General features: G+C 41.7%; 1 protein-coding gene across 5 annotated transcripts in view; it reads left to right on the forward strand.

Annotated features, from left to right (window-relative positions):
• The window catches only part of Nt5c3a (5'-nucleotidase, cytosolic IIIA), a 38,277-nt gene that overhangs the window by 18,698 nt on the left and 4,685 nt on the right, over positions 1-14,894 (forward strand). For 2 of the 5 annotated variants that reach the window (XM_057788074.1, XM_057788082.1), the window contains exons 2-6: positions 4,019-4,073; positions 10,650-10,748; positions 12,158-12,227; positions 13,237-13,283; positions 14,326-14,411. In XM_057788074.1, the coding sequence (XP_057644057.1) occupies positions 4,038-4,073; positions 10,650-10,748; positions 12,158-12,227; positions 13,237-13,283; positions 14,326-14,411 (338 nt within the window). In that variant the 5' untranslated portion in view covers positions 4,019-4,037. Of the gene's footprint in view, positions 1-83; positions 329-4,018; positions 4,074-8,883; positions 9,054-10,649; positions 10,749-12,157; positions 12,228-13,236; positions 13,284-14,325; positions 14,412-14,894 lie in introns of those variants that run through there. The other 3 variants (XM_057788069.1, XM_057788089.1, XM_057788062.1) reach the window with 3 other exon arrangements.

Raw genomic sequence — 14,894 nt, forward strand, 5'->3', positions numbered from 1 at the left:
ACACGTTACAAGTGTTGTGCAATCAGAAACAGGAAAGGGGCGGCTTAAGAGTTTCACTAACAGTTCCTGCTCAGGTCGCAGAGCAATTGCTCCTATGCTGAGCTACCTACCAGCTCTTAGCCATCATGTTTTCCCAGCTGCGAGCCGGCAGGCCTGCCTCCCATAGCATAGTGAAGTACTTTTCGCTTGCGTCACAAGACTGTTTGCATAAGCTTAGTCAAGGCTTTGGGAACCGCCCTCCCCTGCACCTTGTGCTATATTAGTGCGTCTCAGACAGGAAGAATTTTCTTTTGCTGGTGCTGCCGTAGCGTGTCCGGTTACCTTCAAAGTAAGTGCTCCCTGTTCCTGAAGACCTGGGTTTCTTGTATTTAACTTGCTGTGGCTCTAGTTTGGTTCTTTATCTTAATGAAACTTTGGTCTGTACATGTACAGAGTAGGAAGTAAAAGTAGACCAATTTAATGTAGAGAAATGTGAAACTTTGTAGTTTGCACAGGTATGTGTGTAAAACTTTCTGATGTCTTGGGCTCAGTACCTAAACTTTACAGACTCTAATTCTAAGCATTCTTTTTCTCATGTGTCTGTTAGGCAAAGGCGAAGTGCTCTCAGAAGTGGAGAGCAACATGTTCAGCTGCTATTTGACTTAATTGTGCACAGAGCCACGTGACTTTATAATGACTGGTGATAAAATTAATTTTTATGCGTGTGAACCTTATCCAGGCTATTGTAGGCTGACGTGATACTGGTATATTTTATGAATTGATAAAATCTATATTTATAAAGTAACAACTTGCATATTGAAAATTAAAATTCATACATCTAAGGACTGGGGGTGTAGCTCAGTGATTGACCATTTGCCTAACATGGATAAGTCTTAGATTGGACACCCCGAACCTCCAAAAGCACATCCTCAAAACACAGAGCATACGTATTGCAGTGAAATCCAGAATGCTGTGGCTATGTCCGGTTTCTTTGAAGACAGGGTCTTTAGTATAGCCCGTGCTGGCCTCTGACCTCCTAGTGTTTTCTGCAGGGAGGTGCCACCAGGCCTGGCCCTACATCAGATTTAAATAATTGAGTTTCCCAAGTTTCATGTAGCTTCTTCTTAAAAATCCGACTGTGCACCAGACTGTTACACGAGCAGCTTGCTCAGTTTTACAGGATGCTGTCATGACCTGTGCTGCTGTTCCCGGAGAAAGTATACGGCGGGAAGAAGTCAGAGTCTGTTCAGGGTCAGCAGCATAATTTCTCCGTACCCTGGTTTATTCTCTTGAAACACCATTGGGTGTGAGAACTGACATGGGTGGTACGCTGGAGGGCTAGTTCTGAGCTTACACACTTCACAATTATTCGTAAAATCCTGACTGTTGTTTGCCTGTCTAAGGAAATTGGCGTAAATTGCTGAAATAGACAGTCTGATTTTTTTTTTCTGTTTCCTTGTACACCTTCAGCTGCTCAGTTTCAGTTTTGTTTACTGTCTGTATCGAGAGTGTTTCACTTTCCAGTCTGTGGATGTTTATTTCTATCTGGAGAGAATTATTTAAATGAAACAAGGAAATTATTACAATCGTCCATTAAAATGAATTTATAGTTTATATTTCCATATAATAATCACCCTATAAAATTTGACATCTTAATACAGCAAACTTAAGACAAATAGTCTTGGTTAGTTGAGAGAGGTGCAATAAAAAATAATGACTTTGCCAGGCACAGTTAATACTGTTGCCAGAGCCCTTTCCGTATTATAGTGAGGTGTTCCTTTTCTCATGTAAGAGACAGAACACAGTACACTGTAAAATTTCATTACCTTATCAGTGTAATTTTCTTGTTTCTGCAAGCATCAAAACTAAAGCAGAGTCGCCACTTAAAAGCTATGTTAATCAGTTTATTTTTTTTTCTACTTTCCAGTGAGCCACAGTGAAACAAGCTTTTAAAAAACTCAGTTTACATTCAGAATCTTTAAAGTCTGTTCTAAAGCAAGTAAATTGCTAAGGTTACCCATCTTAGTGATTAAAAAAAAAAACTGTAGCCTCAGAATGACAGGCAGTAACAAATTCTTACCTAACAAACTTAAGTCCTTACCTCTTGCTTCGTTCTTCAGCCTTGTTCTACACAGCCTTGTGTTACCACGCTTAGAAACCTGAAGCTCCTACTGAGAGTATGTAGAGGAATTGTTTTCTAGTTTGCAGTGTTTTCTAGTTCAGAGATCAGGATTCCAGATGTTAAGACTCTACAGCTTCCTTCGAAGAGAGTTCATAGTTCAAGGGGAGTGCATTCTATTTTTGACTGTGTCTTCTGTGCTCGCTGTTTTTCCAGCAGCTCTCCTCCTGAAGCATCTGCCACAGTTGGCAGAACAAGCTGGCCCTTTATCTGCACCAGGTGTAGGCTTACAAGACCGCTGGTTAAAAATACTCAGCCCCGATGGTCGGTATCTTCTTTCAGAGAGTCCCAGAAGGCCGGCAACTTTGTCTTTCTGTGTGTGTTTACACTTTCACCACAACATAGGTCTCAAAGTGAGGTTTGGAAACGGTGCTGTCACACTCACGGGTTTACTTCCATGAGCTAAGGTTAAATCCAGTCACACTGGTGAGCACTCGGCGGAAGGGAAGCTGGGTTGACATTGGCAGAGCATATGTGAATTAGTAAAAGCCAGCAGCTGCCAAGTGTGACGGTTGTCTACCTATAGCCCCAGTAACTGCAGCAATAAGGCAGGATTGCCACTAGTTTGGAGGCAACCAGCACTGTCAGTTGTGAAGGGCCTGATGTGGGTGCTGGAAACAGAACTTAATCCTCTGCAAGAGCAGTGTGGCTTCAGCTCCTACTAATTTATTTCTGTTTTTATGTCATGCTGAAGATCAAGTCCAGGACTATATTCTAGGCAAGTCCTCTACCTCTGAGCTACATCACCAGCCCTGACCTAGCTATTTCAAAACAGGGTTTTGATTATTATATTTTTACTTACCTGGAGTAAAGTAAAAATGAAGTCAGTATGGGAAAAATTAATAATTGTCTCTAAGATTTATACTATAGGACAAAACCAGAATAATGAAAAGGTATATTTTCCTTTGGCTTAATGGATATAAAGTTTACCCAGCAGCCTCCAAAAAAAAAAAATGCTCATTTTATTTGACAAACACCTTGCCTACCGGCTTTGTCCCAAACACTTTCCTAAGTGCAAACACAACACAGATTTTTACACACAGAAGGTTTTTAACTTAAGAAAATTTAGCATGGGGGGGAAGGGCTCTCTCAAAGTCCTCTGAGGAGCTATTTACAATTGGTGGCCGTGGGACAGGATCACTTTTCTCTAGACATTTAACCACTGGTGGGTTCCCACACTCCAGTGGATGATGTCATGCACATACACATGCGGGCGTACTAACTAGACACAGTAGGGAGAATAGATAAATGAACAGTTTTTGAAAAACTTGAAGGGAAAATACTTTTGTATATTATGTTTCTTCTTTTATTTTAATTCCTTTGTAGATTTGGCACTAGCAACACACTTTTCTCACAGGCTTCACCCTTTGTGTAGAAAAAGTGTTGATAATATATACTTGCAAAGCCAAGCATAGTGGTTCACACCATTAATTCCACAACAGAAGGAGATTGAAGCAGGAGGTTACCCAGGAGTTCAAGGCAAACCTAGACTACAGAATGAGACCTGTGTGTGTATGTATGTAGATAGATAGATAGATAGATAGATAGATAGATAGATAGATGTCACAAATCTTGCAGTAGAGTCTATTATTGCAAATTACCTCTGTATTCAAACTTATCAGTATTATTTTAGTTCTTAGAAGAGAGTTTCCAACTCTTGACATAATACTTTCATTCTAAAATTTTACTAAATAGAGGAAATCCTTTGCTGAGCGAGCAGCCTGCAATTTCTTGGTATTTAAATCATACTAACATACTGTCTTCGTAGTCATTAGCATATAGTAAGAACTGCAAATGCCAGTGTGTCACGTGTGCCTTTTTTCCCTCTCTCTTGCTGTGACATCACCTGGGGAAATGCAGAAGATTGAATAACCAAGAAATGACTAATCAGGAGTCTGCTGACCTTTTGAAAATGGTGGGTATGCAAGTACTTCCGGCTCCACCTGTAAACGGTGTATCGTTTCCATTTTTCCCTCTTTAACTATGCAATTGTGGGACTAGAATTTTATAGAGGACTTTCTTCATGATGCTGGGCACACAAATGATAAAATCTCAAGTACCTACTGAACTGACTTTGAAATGATTTTGCTTGAAATATAATACATTTTATAGTTCTTCTTAACATAAAATGATGGCTAGGTTTTGGTGAATTTGTTATTGCTGTTGTTTTGTTTTTATTTCTTTTTTGAACATGGAGTCTACCTGTGTATGTATGTCAGGAATGTGAGATCCTCCTGTCTCAGCCCTGAGAGGGGTAATGTTGCGATTACATGTAGTAGGAGCTGCAGGCCGCGTTCCTGCCGCCCAGCTCCTGGCCGCCAGCTAGCTTATGCCCCGAAATAATTACACGGAAACTGTATTCTTTTAAACACTGCTTGGCCCATTAGTTTTAACCTCTTATTGGCTAGCTCTTACATATTGATCTAACCCATTTCTAATATTCTGTGTAGCACCACGAGCTGGCTTACCAGGAAAGATCTTAACCTGCATCTGTCTGGAGTGGGAGAATCATGGCGACTGCCTGACTCGGCTTCTTTCTCCCAGCATTCTGTTCTGTCTACTCCGCCTACCTAATTTTCTGTCCTATCAAAGGCCAAGCAGTTTCTTTATTAGTTAACCAATGAAAGCAACAGATAGATACAAAACCCACCTCCATCAATTGCAGGCATGTGCCACCATGCCTACATTACATCCGTCTTACTCCTTTTCTGTCTGTGTGCATGTATAGTTTGGGTTTTGTTCTTTGAGGCTGGGTCTCTGTGACTCAGGCTGGTTAAAGTCACTTTGTAGCCAACGATGACCTTGGTTCTGCTTCTGTCTCCTGAGGCAGAGATTACAGGCATACCCTACCACAGCCTGATTCCCATTCTTTTCTGTATTCTTTGGCACTTTCGTGTGTAAGCTATTCATTCAGAATGAAATATTTTAAGTGTAGTTTAAAGTGCCGGACATTCAGAGCCAGCGAGAAGGCTCAGTGAGTGGGGGGTTTTGCCATCAAGCATGACACTTGAATTTAATCTCCAGGATCCTTGTGGTGTAAGGAAAGAACTGACTCCTAAAAGTTGTCCTTTAACCTACACCCACACAAGCACGCACACACGTGGATGGATGGACAGACAAGGAGTCAGGCAGGGCAGCAAGCAAACATTAAAAAAATTAAGAAAAGGAAAGGGTGCAGAATGACCGGGGCTGTTGGTCAGTTGGTAAAGGACTTACATAGCATGTGTGAAGCTCTCAGTTTACTCCCCAACACCACATAAAACCCAAATGCGGTGGTCCGCACTTGTAATCCCATTGCTGGGGAGGTAGAAACAGGTAGCTCAGGAATTCAAGGTCATTCTTGTTGGCTACATAAGGAGCCAGCTGGGCTAGTAAGAATGTTATATAAATAATCGTGTGAACCACCAACTTTGCCTATGACAGGTGTGTGAAGTTCCTGGAAAGGCCTAGGAAGCAGCTGTCTTCTGTATATGGTGGTACTGAGGCCATGGAAGGAATGTGTCCCAGTACACTAGGGAAATACCAGCAGCTTTCCACATTCCCCATGATAAAATTCCTTGGAGTCAGACTTGGTAGCATGTACCTGTAATCCCAGTTTTCTCAAGGCTGACACAGGAGGGTTGCCACAAATTCAAGGCCAGCTTAAGCCACGCAGAGTATGCCAGGCCAGTCAGGGCTACACAGTAAAACCTTGTCTTCAAAAGAATAATAAAATAAAATAGTAAGTAAATAAATACTCTTTTGTTCACTATTTAGCTAGTACATAAAACCATAGAAATGTACTCTTTTTTGTTTTTTTGAGACAGGGTTTCTCTGTAGCTTTGGAGCCTATCCTGGACCTAGCTCTTGTAGACCAGGCTGCTCTTGAACTCACAGAGATCCACCTGTCTCTGCCTTCCAAGTGCTGGGATTAAAGGTGTGTGCCACCACCACCCGGCAGAAATGTACATTTTAATAAATGCTGTAATGTTTGATTCAGTGTATATCAGCTTAAACTGTGTGTTTCAGCCAAGGAGTGTGGTGTGTCTATCTGTATCTGTCTGTGTTTTTTTCTTTCTTCTTTGACTGGGATTGAATGCAGGGTTTTATAGATGTTAGGTTAGGACTCTACTTGTGCCTTTAATCCCAGCACTCGGGAGGCAGAGACAGGCGGATCTCTGTGAGTTCGAGACCAGCCTGGTCTACAAGAGCTAGTTCCAGGACAGGCTCCAAAACCACAGAGAAACCCTGTCTCAAAAAACCAAAAAAAAAAAAAAAAAAAAAAAAAAAAAGACTCTACTTGTGAGCCATAGTCACTGTCCTGTATTTCTTAACACCTGCATCACCCACCTTCAGTTGGAAAGGTGTAAATAAAATGTGTTGTAATATGAGCGGCAGGGCTGCGTCCCCAGCACCCAGCCGCCCGCATGGCTAGCTTATGCCCCGAAATAATTACACGGAAACTGTATTCTTTTAATCACTGCTTGGCCCATTAGCTCCAGCCTCTTATTGGCTAGCTCTTACATATTGATCTAACCCATTTCTAATATTCTGTGTAGCACCACGAGCTGGCTTACCAGGAAAGATCTTAACCTGCGTCTGTCTGGAGTGGGAGAATCATGGCGACTCACTGACTCGGCTTCTTTCTCCCAGCATCCTGTTCTGTTTACTCCACCCACCTAAGGGTTGGCCTATCAAATGGGCCTAGGCAGTTTCTTTATTAGTTAACCAATGAAAGCAACAGATAGATACAAGACCCACCTCCATCAAAAATGCCAGTCATTTCCTGTTGTAACCCGTCTGCTCCTCCAGAGCCCTCAGGTGCTCACTAAGTATCTGCTTGGAATGCATGCTCATGTATTCTCAGAGTCTCAGGCACAGATGATGCCCCAGCCATTGGTCTTCTTTGATGTATAAGAAAAAAATGATCTTATAATAGCCTGCAAAAGTTCTGAAGCAGTTTGAGTTTTAAATTTGCTTGTTACTAAAAATAAATAGGAGGGTAGCAATTATCATAATTGATCATTTTTAAAAAAGGAAAAATGTTCTATAATATACCAAATGTAAAATGTAGATGAAGACCTGATTAGAAGCAGGGTGGTTGATGAGCGCCACCAAGTGGTCTTAGTTAATATTCTTTTGTTTTTTTTTTTTGAAACAAAAGTTTCTCCAGGTAGCCCTGACTCCTGGAACTTCGTCTGTAGACCATGTTAGCCTTGAACTCAGAGATCCAACTGCCCCTGCCTCCCGAGTGCAGTGGATTAAAGGTATGAAGCACTGGACCCAGGTGTTCTTGTTAGATGAACCTTGCTTCATTTTCTTGGTGAAAATGTTATGGCAACATAATCCTTTGTTTAACTCTCACTATAATGAGTTTTTTAAGATTTTTAAAAATTAATGATATGTATGTAGGAGGAATACTTGCATGTAAGTGCAGGTACAAGGGTTTAAAATCCTCTGAAGGAAGAGTTACAAACAGTTTTGAGCCATCCAACATGGCTGCTGGAAACACAGATCCTCTGCAAAAACAGCAAACATTCCTAATCACTGAGCCATTTCACCAGCTCCAATAGGTTTAGTTACTGAATCAAGTATCTGCTCTTCTCAGCTGAGCTTTTTGTAAGGGAACTGCAGAAGGGGTCCTCCAAGACGGCAGTGGTCCTTAAATTAGGTCCTTAACTCAGTCCACATCATGCCTAGTCTCTAGCAGGAGTGTTTTACAAAGTAGACACACCGTTCTTAAAATGTCCATTGAGGCTTGGTGGGTGTGGTCTTTGCCTGTACATACATGTGGAGGCCAGAGATCAACATTGGGTACCATCCTCTATTGCTCCCCGCTTACTCTTTTGAAACAGGGTCTCTCTCTCTCACACACACACTGAATCTGAAGCTAACTAATTCAGCTGGGCTTGCTAATGAACAAGCCCAGGATCCCAGCTCATAAAGTGCAGCAAGTACTTTATGGACTGAGCCACCCCTGTCCCATAAGACTCATGAGGTCTGGTCTACCTTAAAAGTACCAAGGTGTGGTACATTGCAGGTGATCCTATCATTGTTTTTAGATACAGCTTTTAAACAAAGTGTGCAAGGACTATAGATATAGTAGAACTCATGCATTTAAGAATCCCTGGACTTGATTCCCAGCATCTTTCCTTCCCCTACAAAAACAAAAAGAGGTGAGGAAGCCCAATTAAATGTAGGTATTTCACAAACAGTATTTGAATGTATTTCCCTTTCCTGTGTACCTCTGTTGTTATGGTCTTTGGGAAATGTTCTGGTCTTTTGGTTGAGTGCTGGGGTTATTGTTGCTTTTTTTTTGGGGGGGGGCGGGATGACATGGAGTTTCTCTGTGTAACCCTGACTGTCCTGAAACTTGCTTTGTGGACCAGGCTGGCCTCAAACGTACATAGATTCACCTGTCTTTGCCTCCCGAGTGCTGGGATTAAAGGTGTGTGCACCACCACTGCCTGACTTGTTGCCTTTTTAACTCTAATGTATATGTAGGAATAACATTGGACCTGACAGACTTAATCTGTTCAGAGTCTCCAGAAATGAGATCCTAAGTCTAGCGGCGTCTATGGACTCCGTAGTATTGGTGATAACAGTGGGAAGAAGGCTGGCCACTGGAGATTCATAGCACGGCATACTACTTGTTTGCCAGTAATGAAAACAGCACCCCAGAGAATCCTGAATTTCGTGATAGTTGTTTCTTCTAAGGAACGTTTTTCTCTTACTATGCATCATAGTGTGAATGATCATGGTTCCTGTGCCACTTTTCCAAGACATCGTCATGCAAGCATCATGTCCTCATAAAGTTAAGATTCCTGTCAGATTCCTTCAACTCGTGATAGGGTTCAAACAAGAAATGGCACCCAATATAAGTGTTGAGCAACCCTAAAATCTTTGTAAATCCCAGGTACTTTCTAGTTGTTATCTTACTTTGAAGGAAATCTGTTCGTATGCTGAGAAGAATTAGTGCATTATCTGAGATACAGTATAAGGAGAAGACTCACTGATCTTAAAAACAACTTTGCAGATTGTAGATATTTTAATTATCTGTTACAGAAATTTATAAGGAATAATTATGTGATGCTGGTTTTAGTTAAGGTTACTATTTCTGTGATCATACACCATAACCAAAAGCATCTTGGGGAGGAAAGGGTTTATTTCACTCACAGTTCCATACAACAGTTCATCATCAAAAGCAGCGAGGGCAGGAACCTGGAGGCAGGGGCTGATGCAGAGACCATAGAGGGGTGCTTCTTGGTGGCTTGCTCAGCCTGCTTTCTTATAGAATCCAGGATCACCAGCCCAGGAATTAACGACTCACAAAGGAATGGTCCCTCCCCCCATCAATCACTAATTAAGAAAATGGCCTGCAGGCTTGCCTACAGCCTGCTGAGCAGGTAAGACCATAGCAGGTGCCCTAGTGGGATCTTGTAGATTTATTTTGTTTTCCAAGACAGGGCCTCACAATGTGGCCCTAGGCTGTCCTAAACCAACTAAGTAGACCAGACTAGCCTTGAACTCAGAGATCTACCTACTTCTGCTTCCCAACTGGAGGGGTTAAAGGTGGGCAACACCACACACAAATTAAATCTTAAACAAAAAGTTCCTTAAGAAATAAGTCTATCACAAAGTTCAAATATTCTCTCGGATTCTATTTTTATTAATGACAAGCAGTTTATGTTCTGTAAATTCTGAGAATCTCATTACCTGTATAATTATATAAGAAAAATATACTTTTTTCCCTTTTTTACTGATTTTATTGAATTGTATACTTTTCTCTGCTCCCCTCCTATCCTCTCCCCTCCCCTTCTACCCTCTCCCATGATCCCCACGCTCCCAATTTGCTTAGGAGATCTTGTCTTTTTCTACTTCCCATGTAGATTAGATCCATGTATATCTCTTTTAGGATCTTTGTTGTCTAGGTTCTCTGGGATTGTGAATTATGGGCTGGTTTTCTTTGCTTTATGTCTAAAAGCCACTTATGAGTGGGTACGTATTATATTTGTCTTTCTGGGTCTGGGTTACCTCACTCAATTTGATGTTTTCTAGATCCATCCATTTGCCCATAATGTCATCATTTTTTTCTGCTGTATAATAAGTACTCCATTGTGTAAATGTACCACATTGTCTTTATCCATTCTTCAATCGATGGGTAAAAATTATACTTTCTAATAGAGTAAATAAACCATAAATGCAGGGATTATTCTTTGTTAGGTTTCTTGCTATGTACTCCCAACTATCCTGAAACATAAGATCCTCCTGCCTCAGCATCAGTTGCTGGGGTTACAGATTTGTGTCTCCACACTAGGTGACTTTATCTTAATTTTCTAGATGGAAACTAGTTAGGTTGTAAATTTTCTGTGTATATAAATGGTAATTTTATATGGTGACTTTCTTTTTTAAAACAATGCCTCAGCATTTTTATACTTTTTAATACAAGTTTCTTGGTGGTGACTGAATTGGGGAAAGTGAGGTAAAGGCGCTCGTTTCTGTTCACTTTTAGATGCCAGAATTTCAGAAAAGCTCAGTGCGCATCAAGAATCCTACAAGAGTAGAAGAAATCATCTGTGGTCTCATTAAAGGAGGAGCTGCCAAACTTCAGGTGATTCAGCTTTTTAAAACACTGGCGCAGATTTGCAGTGACAGCCACTGGGAGAGGGGAGGCTGCGCTCCAGGGTACCCCACCCAGGAGCAGCTGGTCACAGGAAACAGACTCCACATTCGGTGGGGTTTGGTATTTTCATTTTTTTAGGTTCTTTGTATTGATTTTTGGTTTGCTTATTGAGAGAGAGCACACAAAAGCATGGAGGTGGGAAGGGTCTAGAGTTGAGGAGGGAGAGTATGATCAAAGTATCGTATGGAGAGTTGAGGAGGGAGAGTATGATCAATGTATCGTATGGAGAGTTGAGGAGGGAGAGTATGATCAAAGTGTCGTGTGGAGAGTTGAGGAGGGAGAGTATGATCAAAGTGTCGTGTGGAGAGTTGGAGCAGACTCACCTGTCTTGTCTGCGGCTAGTGATGGGGTGCTGTGGGGCATGGGTAAACTGCAGGGGAAAGCCAAATTTATTACTCTCCTGTTTTGACAAAACCTTAGTAATGGATTTTTTTTTTTTTTTGCCTATATTTTTGGAGTGTAAAATCTAAAATCTGTCACCTCGAGTTGGTCTAAATACATGAAATACTCTACTTGAAAACAAAGAACAAAATAATAGCCTTGAGACAGAGACAGCGCATGCGCGTGATGGAGCAGGCTGGAGAGGAAACTCTAGATCTTGCCGTGCTGTCACTAATTCTTCCGCTGGGTTCTGCCAGGCCTGTCACTTGGGCCTTCTTTTAGTATTGAGTTCTAAGGTAACTAATACTATACACATATATTAAGCCATTTCAGGAGTCATACTCAAAAAGAGTACAGTTTCAGGTTATTCTATATTTTAATTAACTGAGTCATTTTCAGATTAAAATGTAACTTTATGGAGGTGTAGTTGAGTTTTACATGTTCTCTCTCACTATTGGCCTGGGATTTTTATGGTTTGTTGTTGTCTTCTAGATTTTTGTTTACTTCCTACTCCCAAGATCATGGGCATGTATTATCCCAGGAAGTAGAGAATCACACTAAATGTGAAGGAGCTGAAACAGTTGTTTAGTCCAACTTCATTATAAGAATCCCTTTGCTATTGAACTGCCCAGCTGCTAATTTATTATCTTTTTAAGTGGTATTCAGAACAGGGTTGCAGGAACAAGACCCTACCAGAGCACGATGGAAGACGAGAACCGACTACTGGAAGTTGTCCTCTGCTCGCACACATACACACACGCACACACACACTCACACACACACACACACACAGTTTTTAATTGAAAAACTATCACTCAGACCAGTGTGTTGCAGGTTTAGATGAGGAACTTCCCAGGCAGCTCAGGGGAAAGGCTCCAGGTGTGCGTTTGGTTAGCACGGCAAGCCTGTGATTGTGGTGCACTCCTTTACATTTTGCCTTCTCCTTTTTCTCACAGATAATAACAGACTTTGATATGACACTAAGTCGGTTCTCCTACAATGGGAGAAGATGCCCATCATGTCATAGTAAGTGTGATGCTCTTAAGTAAATGAATGTAATTGGAAATACTTATCAATGAAATGACTGTTTTTTTCTTTTCTCCTTTTGATATTAAAAGTAAAGAAACTTTGCTTTTCTTGTTATATTTTGAGAAATTGTTTTTACTCCTCTTAGGTACATGGCTATTTTTATGTGTGCTTTTAGAAGTAAAGGGAATTGATGAAGACTTCAAAATATTTCTCACTGTGTATAGTCTATTTATTACCCAAGAAATACTTGAAAGGGTTTAAATTTTGCAATAACCTTAAAAAGTAACATTTATCAAATGTTGTTTATTAGTTAGGTTTCTCTTGCTAAATACTCTGACCATAAGCAACTTGGGGAGGAAACGGGTTATTTTGCTGCAGTTGTGGTCTAGTATATCGGGAAGCCAAGACAGAAGCTCAAGCAGGAACCAGAGGCAGGAGCTCAGCCAGAGACTGGAGGAATATTGTTTACTAGCTTGCTCTCCTAATGCTTGCTCAGCCTTTTTTCCTATTCTACCCAAGACCCTTGTTGGGTGGGCTGGGCCTTTTCACATCGGTTATTGATCAAGCAAAATGCCCCACGGACATGGCACAGGCCAGTGTGTTGGATGCGGTTCCTCATTTGGTGTTGCGTCTTGGTGTTCCCAGGTGACTATAGTTGGTGTCATGTTAACAAGAACTAGCCAGTGCGCCCTCCTCAAAACAGAAAGAACAGGAAAATGATGTATATTGAGATGTATCTGTTGCTTCTGTTTATTACAAAGAAAGATGAGAATGGCAGCCGCTGAGGTAGAGGATCACAGTTTAGATCTCAGATCTGAAGCCATCCTCCTGTAGCGGCGCCATCTGAAATATAGCACTGCGACCAAAAATGCACTAACCACAGTAATTGACTTGGCGTTTAAAAATAAGAAGCAAGTTATCTTTATTAGTGGTAGCATCAACCAGAATATTTTCATTAATGCCTATGCTATGCACTCACTCTCTCTCTTTCTCTCTCTCTCTCTAGATATCATTGACAACTGTAAACTTGTTACAGACGAATGTCGAGAAAAGGTAAATATTTCAAATGTATAGTTAATCCTTCGTTGCCTCAGCTGATTAATTATTCAGACAGGAATGAATGTCAAAAGCTAGGCATGATGGCATCCACATGTACTCCCAGACTAGAGTACTGAAGGGAGATGATTTCAAGTTTAGGGCCAGCCTTAGCAAAATGGTGAGACCTAATCCTCCACCGACCTCCATCCCCCAAAAGAAGTGAAATGAATGCTGAGTGCATTTAAGTTATATCTGGCACATTAAGTATTCAATAAATATCAAATTTATTGTACGAATTCCATCTTGGCTTTTTTTTTCCCTTCAAGACAGGGTGTCTCATTTAGCTTTTAACTCACTGGCTAGCTGAGGAAAACATTCTGTTCCCCTTTCCTTGACCTCCCAAGTGCTGGGATTACAGGGCGTGCAACCAGTGCCTGCACAACCAGTGTCAGAAGTTGTTATTACAGCCTCTGGGTCCTTACGTTAACTGGGAAGGCAAAGGTGCTTGAGTCTCCTGCTAATTTGCCCCCTTAAACTGATGAGGGCATGCCTGCGGTGCCTGCCTCTATCTTAAGGGCGGCTCAGGGTGCCTATCAGAGCTCATTACTTAGATTTCAGGACTAAACTTGTTGTCAGGTCTGGTGGTTCGGGCCCGTAATCCTACTACTTAGGCTGAGGCAGAAGGATTTGAAGGTTCAAAGCCACCTGGGTAACAGAACCGGGCCCAAAATAGAAAGTCTAACTAGGGCTGGGCCTGTAGCTCAGTGGCAGGTCAGAGAGATTCCTTGCCTAACGTGCACAGTACCTTCCAGAGCAGAGCTGAGAGTAAACCTCCCACTGTTTCTCATGACATTCTGAATTGCTGACTTGGAAGTAAGGTGACTTCTGCAGTTGTCTTTAATTATATGTAAACCAAGATCAAACCATCTCCAACTTTATTCTTTACTGGAAAGTAGCTTAAAGGCCTCATTGTTTTGTATTTTTTGCGTTGTTTTCTGTGATAATCAGGCAAGTGACCAAACTATAATCCTCACCACTAGTTACCCTCTCCTTGCAGCTGCTGCAGCTGAAGAAGCAGTATTATGCCATTGAGGTTGCTCCCGACCTCACTGTGGAAGAGAAGTTCCCTTACATGGTAGAATGGTGAGTGTCTGGAGCCCTGGGAGGGCTGAGGGGCTGACGTGTGCAGATAGAATAAATACAGAGACCGACAGTCACTCCAGTGAATTAACAGTTTGTGACTGGTCTCAAGATGACATGCAGTGAGGGTAAATAAAAAGTCCAGCACATAAGTCTTAAAACCAGACCTTTATTTTAAAGCTTCTTAGACAAGACATGATCTAAGAACAAAGAAAAAGTAGGGTCCACACCACACCCACCCCAGCGTGCAGCCCTGGCCTCTGGTGTTCCTCAAACTGCAGCATTCGAGGGGACCATGGTGAAGCTTTGTGTGGAGCTCCTGGACAGAACAGACCTTGGCAAATGTAGAGGTGCAGAAGAGTCCCCCAGTTCCTCTGAAAAGCAACCCCTAAAGTGGAAAGTGTTTTGGTTTGAGCGGCAGCATCGGCTTTTAGCTTTTAAGAGGCCAGGAGTATTCCCAATGGCTGTCGGGAGTGCGGACAGCTC

Source organism: Chionomys nivalis, chromosome 1 (assembly GCF_950005125.1).
Source record: "Chionomys nivalis chromosome 1, mChiNiv1.1, whole genome shotgun sequence".
Taxonomy (NCBI): Eukaryota; Metazoa; Chordata; class Mammalia; order Rodentia; family Cricetidae; genus Chionomys; species Chionomys nivalis.